Source organism: Babylonia areolata, chromosome 1 (genome assembly GCF_041734735.1).
Source record: "Babylonia areolata isolate BAREFJ2019XMU chromosome 1, ASM4173473v1, whole genome shotgun sequence".
Taxonomy (NCBI): Eukaryota; Metazoa; Mollusca; class Gastropoda; order Neogastropoda; family Buccinidae; genus Babylonia; species Babylonia areolata.
Window position 1 is genome coordinate 12,489,886 of NC_134876.1, and position 10,213 is coordinate 12,500,098.

At 37.9% G+C, this 10,213-nt stretch overlaps 1 protein-coding gene across 1 annotated transcript in view; it reads right to left on the reverse strand.

Annotated features, from left to right (window-relative positions):
- Nucleotides 1-591: 591 nt before the first annotated feature.
- Nucleotides 592-10,213, reverse strand: part of LOC143279712 (serine hydroxymethyltransferase-like) — a 12,140-nt gene continuing 2,518 nt past the window's right edge. Inside the window, exons 2-8 of the mRNA XM_076583825.1 lie at nucleotides 9,904-10,120; nucleotides 7,936-8,294; nucleotides 6,980-7,192; nucleotides 6,259-6,372; nucleotides 4,831-4,953; nucleotides 4,076-4,303; nucleotides 592-2,669 (exon numbers count right to left, since the gene is read on the reverse strand). Coding sequence (XP_076439940.1) covers nucleotides 2,503-2,669; nucleotides 4,076-4,303; nucleotides 4,831-4,953; nucleotides 6,259-6,372; nucleotides 6,980-7,192; nucleotides 7,936-8,294; nucleotides 9,904-10,103 — 1,404 coding nt within the window. The 5' untranslated portion in view covers nucleotides 10,104-10,120 and the 3' untranslated portion in view covers nucleotides 592-2,502. The remainder of the gene's footprint in view (nucleotides 2,670-4,075; nucleotides 4,304-4,830; nucleotides 4,954-6,258; nucleotides 6,373-6,979; nucleotides 7,193-7,935; nucleotides 8,295-9,903; nucleotides 10,121-10,213) is intronic.

Genomic DNA, 10,213 nt, shown 5'->3' on the forward strand with positions numbered 1-10,213 from the left:
ATGAAATAAAACAAACAAAATAAATACATTAAAAATCTAGTGTGAATGATCTATAGAAGGCAAATGACTGAAATAAAAAAAAGAAGAAAATGGGCCACGCTCAAGGAACCCTTACACACACAAGCATGCAAATGCACAAACACACTCAACAATTTAGTCTCACAGATACCAAAGCCAAACCCTAAAAGGTACATCATACATACATAACCAGGCCCCGCCCAACACATGCAACATATGTGATATGTGTGGCTAACACATGAAGCATCTCTCAGTGGAATCATGCAAGCATATACACATATTGGTACCACAAACAAATAGGGTATATGCACACACACATGCATTAACACCACAAATGGGGCACATGTATGCAAACACACATGCATCAACACTACTAACAAAATAGGGCACATGCATGCATATGTGCAGCTGCACTTGCATACAGCTCCCATACTCCATTCAGACACACAACTCCCCCACCCTCTGACACTTTTTGTTTGTTTGTTAGAAGTGGGTATGGTATGGGGTTTGGGGGTGTCTGTGTTCCAACTGTGTTGTTCATTCACACTGTAGGCACCAGAACAAGTTTCAAAGAACAGGTTTCAAGGATTTATTTCAGGGTAAAAACTTTCAGCATAGATTTGTGCATTAATGCTTCCTTCAATCGCAACTACCCCATGCAGCTATTTAAACATTTATCTGAATTTTCAGATCTAAACGAGTTCATAACGTTAACAGCATGTACATTTTCATGTATAATCAAGCCACGCTGCTGCTGTGCAGAGATATGATATGATCATCCACTGCAAAGTGAACAAGCCCAGTTTGTTAATTCCACCGTCGTCGACATTAAACAAGGCACTCTGACATTTCAATAAACATTAAAGACACTTTCAGCAAACAATTCAACATGGATCAAGACTGCAAATCTTTCCATAAAACATGATATGAAAAAACAACTAAGCAAGAAAAACTGATCTTGAAAATTGATGGCAGTAAAATTACAGTTTGCTTCAATACTGACAAATATTTCAAGAGGAAATTGCGATTTGTCTCTGAAAAAAAGTTTCCATTTGTGCAGGTGAAGCAGAGGCAGAAAGAGTGGATCTTGATCCACTCATCCCGAGAGGTAGCAACAATGATAAAGATGTACAGAGATGCAGACAACAAATCATGATTTGGTTTTTCAACTATTCTCAGAAAACAGACAGACCCAAGGCATACAACAGAGAAATAAAATGAATCGATCAATTTAACAATCTGTAAAATGAACACAACTGACAAAAAGGATTTTCACAGCAGTAAATCAAACTGGGACAACTGCAAAAATAAAATTCAACACATGAAAAGTGAACTGAACACAGTAAAACTTGTCAAAACAAAACAAACCAAACACAGTAAAAAATAAAATCTTATAAACCAAGTCTCTGAAAAATGTTTTAAACATTTTTTTTATACAATCAACAACAAAACATTTATGGGATTATGGCTTCAAGAAACACCATCTTTCATAAACAAAATGTTAGGATTAGCACTTCAAAACTAAAAATAAATCATAAGCACTAGGCTTTAAAGTTGGGGAAAATGGCTGGGTTTACTGAGACATGTTAAAAAGAAACACCCAGTAAAGGATTTAATTACTGGATTAGATAATTATCAGTAGTATCTTTAAAAGAAAGGAAGGAGAAAAATATTTATAATTTACAAACAACAATGTTGTTCTCATGCCAATGGATAAAATAAGCAGAGAGCTGTCACTCCAACCTGACATGTTCTTGTTTGAACATATGACATGACAGTTTGTGCAGGGTATTGTTTTTTGTTAGCTTATGGTTGAACTGAAAAAAGTCATGTGAAAGTCACAAGTCCGCATAAAAAAAAGATAAATATATGGAGCAAACTGCAACAGAACAGTAGTTTTACCTGTATAGAGAGGAGGAAAAAAGAAAAAAAGCAAGCCCACTGTTCTAGTAATGGATTTCTATGTAAGTACTTGAAGCCTAAATATCATTCCAGTACCCCATGCACAAAGCACATTAGCACGTTAGTCTCCTGAATTATGCGCTTTGACAGTGGTTTGTGCACACCTAAGACATGTCCTTCACATTGCTGAACTGGCAATGATGTTTACAATTTACAGACTCAATGCAGTAAATAATACTCTGTTACTGGTAATGCTGCTTACTGTATAGTTAAAACCCCAATCAAAAACAGTGCATCATAGCTTCTCAGTCCATGTTTTTCAGTAAGAACAAGGGTTCACTGCTCACAATCTAATGCAAGTGGAATGATGATTCACCAAGGAACAACAAGAGTCGATAAAGGCTATCTTCCTAAGATTGGGATGCACCCAAATTTGGTATGCACTACAAACAGGATGAAACTCATCCAACACCCTTGTAATGAAACACTAGTAAATGATATCTGTTGTATGAATATAAAATAATACATAAATATGTCTACCAAACATCAAAGCAAGAACTGGAAAAGTGACCACAAATCTGTCTACCATTCATCATAGCCTGGCATGGGGAACTGGACTGCAAAATCTTCCACTTTCTGTTTCAGTGCCTTGAGTTTCCCAGCGAAGCCAGCATCCTCTTCCAGCTTGGCCTTGAACTCCTTCAGCAGAGGCCCACAACTGGAGTTCACCTCCTTGGCAAGTTCCATTGCTGCAACAGAAAATAAAACATGAATAAAACTCACGGCACCCTTTCACACCATTATCTGTTGTTCAAAGAAGTAACTCCACAAGTACATGAATCTAGAACAACACTGTTCTGAGTGACCAACACATTCAATATCACAGGTCAAACATGCTTGTTCATACAGCCTCTTGAGATAACTACTGTTTTGGGCAACTGACTCTGAATGCCATATCAGAACTGACCAAAGTCAAGACCATACTTATATAGAAATAAACCTTCAACTCTCAAGCTATTTCCACCAAACAGCCCCCCCCCCCCCCCCCCCCACTACATAACATTTCTCCAAGACTGCAGAGACCCCAGAAGAACTGGGGTGATCCTGCCGACACCAACAGCCACACAAGAAAAGCTGCATGGGCCTAAGGCTGCTGTGCAGAAGACCACCCATTTTATCCAAAGGGTCGATCTCCTAGTGTGAATGGTGTATAAGAAAGAAAAAGCCTATCCCCTCCACAAAACTGTACACAAAAACAATGCTTCCCAGAACGAAAACTGCACTACAGGATAAAGGATCAATCAAGACCATAATGAATCTCACAAAATCATATGTTTGTATTTGTATTTCTCTTTTTTTCATAACAGATTTCTGTGTGAAATTCAGGCTGCTCTCCCCAGGGACAGCGTGTCACTACAATGAGAGTGCTACCCATTTTTTTGTATTTTTTCCTGCGTGCAGTTTTATTTGTTTTTCCTATCGAAGTGGATTTTTCTAATGAATTTTGCCAGGAACAACCCCTCTGTTGCCGTGGGTTCTTGTACATGCGCTAAGTGCATGCTGCACACATGACCTTGGTTTATAGTCTCATCCCAATGACTGAAGGGTAGAAACAGCCAAAAAGGAAATAAACATTCTGGATTAAAAATTTTAAAAAGTGTATGTGTGGAGGGGGATATTGTAATAAACAGATAAATCACATTCAAATTATATGAAAACACATAATGCTGTAAACAAACAATATTGATGCCTTAAACATAAATCACACATTAAGAAAACTTAGTGTGTGTTACTTGGAAATAGTTTTGGTTTCCTTAAGGAACCTGATAAATGGCGTCTTGACAAACACACCCGACTTTGACACTACGTCACCTAAAAAAAAAACACACACCCCAAAACGCTACATGTCACCTATAACAAACAAACAAACAAAAAAAAAAAAAAAAAAAAACATTTTTAACCGCTACAAGAGGAACATAAAGGTACACCTTTTCTGTTGTTTCTGTTTGCTAAAAGGGAGTCAAACCATTTCCAGATTTTGCAAAGATATCCCATTTTTCATAGATACGTTGAACACAGCATGTATTTCCAACATTCTCTCAGATTCATTTTCTGACAAAGAACAGATAGGGTGCAGACACTACTAGTAAGTCACCTTCATGGATGAATTCCACCACTTTCTCTATGTCAGCCTCCTTGAGGTTGCGGGAGGTGAGGGCAGGTGTTCCCAGACGCAAACCACTGGGCTTCAGTGCTGACTTGTCACCTGGGCAGGTGTTCTTGTTGACAGCGATGCCGATGTCCTCTAGCACCTTTTCCCCACGGGCACCGTCCAGCTTCTGTGGCCGCAAGTCCACCAGGACCAGGTGATTATCTGTGCCACCTGTATCACAACAGTCACCAGGTGATTGTCTGTGCCACCTGTATCACAACAATTTATTTGACAAATCACCAGGTGGTTATCTGTGTCATCTGTATCAGTAAGTCTAAAAGTCAGTGCAATGTTTCATTATCTGTGCCACCTGTATCACAACTTTTGGTTTGAAAGTCAGAGCAATGTTTTTCTGTCCATGAAAAGAAGTGGGGAAATATTTAATTTATTTAAAGAGACATCTCTAATATTTACATAAGTGTATTATTGTCAGACAGAGGTTTTTATATTCTTCAGCAATAAACAGGCTCTAGAAGTTCCTGAAAGTGTGTGGGTATGCAGGTAAGTGCAGGTGTTTACAAAAATGTGTGCACATCCACATCATATGCACAGTCTATTTGATTTTACATATTAAACATATCCTGTACTTAGTTTAACATTCTGCGAGTTAGTCATATTGGTAGAAAATATCTTTGGTCAAGCGAGAGCTGTATCTGTTAACCCCTGCCTGTACGAAATAAGACGCTGTCATCACTCACCTGACACAATGCAGTAACCGCGATCTAACAATCCCTTGGCCATCACCTTAGCGTTGGCAATGACCTGCTGCTGGTAAACTTTGAACTCTGGTGTCTTCGCCTGCTTCAGAGCCACAGCAACCGCTTTCAACATATTGCCAAACACCATTTTATTCAGGGTTTTGTTTGCTACTATCAATATATAACTAGCTTTTTTTCAGTAACTTAATTTCTGGCTTTAAAAGTTGCAATTTTTTTAAATAAAAACAACAACAACAAAACACCCCCCCAAAACTAACCCCTGTGTCGTGTCCGCTGCACATGCCTTATGTGTGGACACCAACTGGTCAGCAAGTGCAATCTCTCACACTTGACAAATTCAATATTTTATGACATACACTGACAACCAGTTTCATAATTATAGTATATATAATCATACACAAAGAACTGATTTTATTACTCAGAATGGTAATTTGGATGAAAACAATTCAATGGTAAAAATGCAAATTACTTAAGTAAATGGTGAAACTGCTAATTTGTTTCATCCAATAGAAAAAAACACTAAACAAACATGGCTCATATACAACATCACAAAAAAAAGTCTGATTAAAAACTTTTCAAATTATAGAATTTTTTTTAATGTAGTCAAACACTGACACAGACCAACCTATTTTATGCAGCAAATAAAACAGTTTCTACAGGAAAAAAAATGTGTGAATGCACCAATAAACAATAATGCGATGAAAACAACTTGACTGACCTCAAGATTTGTTGCAACAATTACAGCACAGAGTTACTCATCTTAAATGAAAAAATTCTTTCAGTTTTTTCTCTCCAAAAGCCTTCATGAAAAAGGCTGTTTCCATGAAATGAACAATTCCTATCCCATAATTTCAAGCCGATTCTCCAACTATACAAATGCCAACAACAAAATAAACCTCCTGTCCACAATGCTATCATTATTCGAAATCACAGCCTGTGTGAGGAGGAATTTTTGTTTAATGTCCCGTCACACATACCGGTGATTGAAGACATTTTGTTAAAGTATTTATGAATACATCTGAGTATTATCGGTCAGAAGGGGTAGGAGATGTGGATGAATGGAGGGTTGGGGGAAACTGGGCAAATGAGGGTAAAAATGTGGGTGAAATTTGGAAGAAAAACAAAACAAACAAAAAAACCCCTCTAAATACAGTTACAGGAAATTACTTAAAGAACTTCGTAAAAGAGAAGTCGTTAAACTGACAAGCAAAACAACTGATAATGAATGCAAAAAGTCAAAAACATCAACGTTCTCAGTCACTTGTGAAGACACACTTTCGTGTACAAAAGGCTTCATCAAGCTACAGTGAAAAATTATATGCTCAATTGTCAGGTTACTAAAGCATATGCACTTGACATTAGAACAAAACTTGGTCCGTGATTCACAAAGCCTGTGTGAATATTTACCGCCAATCTGGTGATTGTGGGGGCCTCCCTGCAGACCAGGAAAGACAGCTTCGTTGATCTTCTTCTCCAAGTTGTACATGACCTTCTCCCCATTCTTCAGCACCTTGCGCACACCTGAAACATCCAACAGCCGTTGTCGATTGCTTCTCATCTGATGCTACTACCAGTGCACAATGCAAAGTTGTCTCAAAATAACAGTGACAATGGTGACAAGAGAAAGATTCAGAGAAATGAAGGGTCTGTCAATGAAATGAATGTATCGTCATTTTTGCTCGTTACACATGAAACCTCAACATAGCAAACTGGTTCCCCTCATACCATCCTTTCCAGCTGTCAGCTGAAACTTTCATAAACTCTGAAATATCAGTATTTAAAGAAAACTATTTCAGACTATTTTCATGCCTTCAGACTTTTCATACTGGTTAGAATTATATATATATATATAATTTTTTTATATAAAAAGCTCACACTCCAAATCAATGTCCCGAGCTCTGGTTTTGGATTCCTTTTTATTTTCAATTGTACGTACTCTATCTTACACACAAGGAAATGATTCCTTTTAGTTACCTCTATTTCAGTTTGTCCATTCCCTGATAGTTTTAAATAAATTTCATCCCAAAAACATGATTAAAAACAAAATTATGAAGAAAAGACTTTACTCACTAATGAATTTTCAGCTTTAAAGCAGGATAACTATATATATATATTAGTCAGACAATACCTTTCCTGTAGAAGATCATGCCGGAGCGGGGACCACGCAGAGTTTTGTGCGTTGTGGTGGTGACTATGTCGCAGTACTTGAAAGGACAGGGCACAAGTCCTGCCGCCACCAAGCCACTGACGTGAGCCATGTCAGCCAGAAGATAGGCGTCCACATCGTCAGCGATCTCACGGAAACGTTTGTAGTCCAAGTTTCGTGAATAGCAACTAATACCTGAAATGAAACATCCCGAGATTTGCATGCCAACTAGTTCCATACACATGAGGCACTGGATTCAACACTGCAGAAGTATTGTATAAAGAAATCCACATACAGCTTTTTTGAAAATTATAATACTGATCAGAGGTGTATTATCTCAATGCTGGTTATCACTGATTACCAGTATTCATCCCCAAATGATAAACACAAGCTTAAATTTCCTGCAATTTTCTACAAGGTTATCAAAAGTAGATCTTCACAAATTTTTAACATCAGCAAAGTATGTCCAAATTATGCTCAGGCAAGATGACACAGCTCTTAGCATATCAAATGACTGCTACAGTGCAGGAAACCTAGGTGGGGTCCTGCATGTGTGGACTGGCAATAATGCAGTCTCCTCTGGAAAGAGGGTTCATGACAGCCTGTCAATGAGAGGCATGAGAATTCCACTGACAGCACATGGAAACTTATCTGAATGCAGTAGCACACACACAAAGAAACTCCAAAACCAACCAATCAAAAAAAGAAACATAAATAAAAAGAATGTTTGTGTGGTAAAAACCTTGTGATTAATGACTTTTGTAGCAAACAAACCCCATTAATCTAGTAATGTACAGACAAAACATCTCTTGAAATACTCATTTTCTACACTGGGTTGGTCATGAAGCAGCTGTTCAAGATGAAAATCCTTTCAATAACCAAACTAAAATGGGCCAAGAAAAACACATAGTTAAAGAACTGGACTTAAGGGCGCTCACCAGCCACAATCAGTCTTGGCAAGAAGAGTTTGGAATTCTCTGCCAGCTTGTCATAGTCTATGAGGCCAGTGGCGGGGTCCAGTTTGTAGGGGAAGGACTCGAAGAAGACAGAGGTGGCAGACACCTTCTTCTGCTGCGTCATGAAGCCGTGGGAAAGATGGCCACCGTCGGGCAGATACAGCCCCATGATGCGACCATGCGGCTCCACCACCGCCGTGTACACTGCAAAGTTGGCAGGGGATCCAGAGTGAGGCTGGACGTTGACGCCCCACTCCTCAGGGTCAAGCCCAAATGCTTCCAGAGCCCTCTTCTGGCAGAGACGTTCCACTTTGTCGATGATCTCATTACCACCATAGTATCTGTAGGAAACGAAATGTAAAAATAAAAAATAAAAAAATAAATAAAAATCTGTGTCAATCTATAAATCAACAATGTTTTAAATGGTAAAAAAAAGAAAAGAAAAAAAAGCAGTTTGAAAATGCCAATCCTCAAGTTTACAACAGACACACTCTGACAGACAAGAAAATCTAGGTTATCTTTTAAAAGTATACTTTGAACGTCTCATCAGAAATGGAGGGTTCATTTTACAGCTGCGCTCTGTGCGTTTGGCCTTGTGTCTGAAAATGACCCTTAAAATTTGAAGATGGGGTCAACTGGTGCATATATTTTCTGATGCTGATCAGTCTGCTTTCAGTATCTACCAAAGCATGCAATCAGACTATTTCCATAAAAAATCAGATTGGTCCAAATATTGAACCGTTATTGGTTGTTTTGCCAAAGATATTCAGTGACTTTTTTTCCCCTTTTTACCACAATTGAATCCAACATTTCAGACATGTATGTCAAGTTTTATGTGAAATAAAAACAATGCTAAGCATGTCACAAGAGCATTTTGTATGTATTTTTTCACAAAGTAACAGAACTAGTTCCTGGACAGTGCTCTAACACCACCAGTAGATGTGTTTGACATGGTATCAATGAACTGTAACTGGCATAAGGCTTTGAAATGACTCATCAAAATCAACAGATGGGTCCACAAGCCTATCCAGCTTTTGCACCAAGATAACTCCAACAAATGATACATGATATATTCAAGCTGGACTGTGTTGCACACAGGGTGAAACTTGGCACAAGTAACTATATCAGTTACCAATCAAAACTGAAGCATATCCTTTCACCATCAAAAAATACTTCTCAGCAGAAAGTTTAAAACCATCACTGTATGTTAAAGTGTCTTCTTCGATGGTTCTCTTCCAACTTTTCTATTTCCTTGTCAGATTACGGATAGGTTTTAAAACATCTATATTGTGTGTATATGTCTACAGCATTTCAACAACAACAAAAAAACTTGCACAATTAATTTTTTTTAAACTAACACACTTACAGCTAAAACTCCAGAGAAAATAATGTGTAATGAAAAAAACACAGGTGAAAAACTAAATTGCAGCACTAAAACATATACTCACTGTACATGAAAGTTCAGTTACTCAAGGAGGCATCACTGCGTTCTGACAAATCCATATACGCTACACTGTATCTGTTAAGCGGTTGCCTGACCAGAAGCGTAACCCAACGTGCTTAAAAGATATTTTGAAATCAGATGGAGTGATAAAATATCACAGAATATATTCTGTGCATTAGCATGTCTACTCGTGTTGATCTGTACATTTTATGTCGCTATTACTTTATTTATCTCTCCCCAACTGCTGAATAATGTATCTGCAACGAAACCAAAAATAACACACATATCTGCACAAAACACCCTTACACTAAATATTAATGAATACAATTACAAAACAGAAAAATAAATAAAACACTAAAATCTATTAATCATATAAATTTATATCATATCAAAGCAGGACAAGACCTGTAAATGGAAAAAAAAAAATGAAGCAAAAAGAAGAAAAAAAGTGAATCTTTTTTCCCCACCAAAGATCATTCAAATTACCAAAACATCCAGCAGCTCACCTCTGCCCTGGCTGCCCTTCAGAGTATTTGTTGTTGAGACAGGAACCCAGCACCTGAAGTACAGACTTGCTGGCAAAATTTTCCGAGGCAATCATCTCCAGGCCTTTGCGTTGCCGGTCCTTTTCAGCATGGACGAGATTATACATTTCAGGATCGTCAACCTTGACATCATTTTGAAGCCAGAAACCATCTCCTGCCATTGTGAAAGGTTGATAACCTGCAACAACCATCTTACTGTATATTCCAAGCCAGCTTTGATTTTTGAAAAGTTTTTAAAATATATTGTGATCAGCTGTGAAGACTGGAAAAA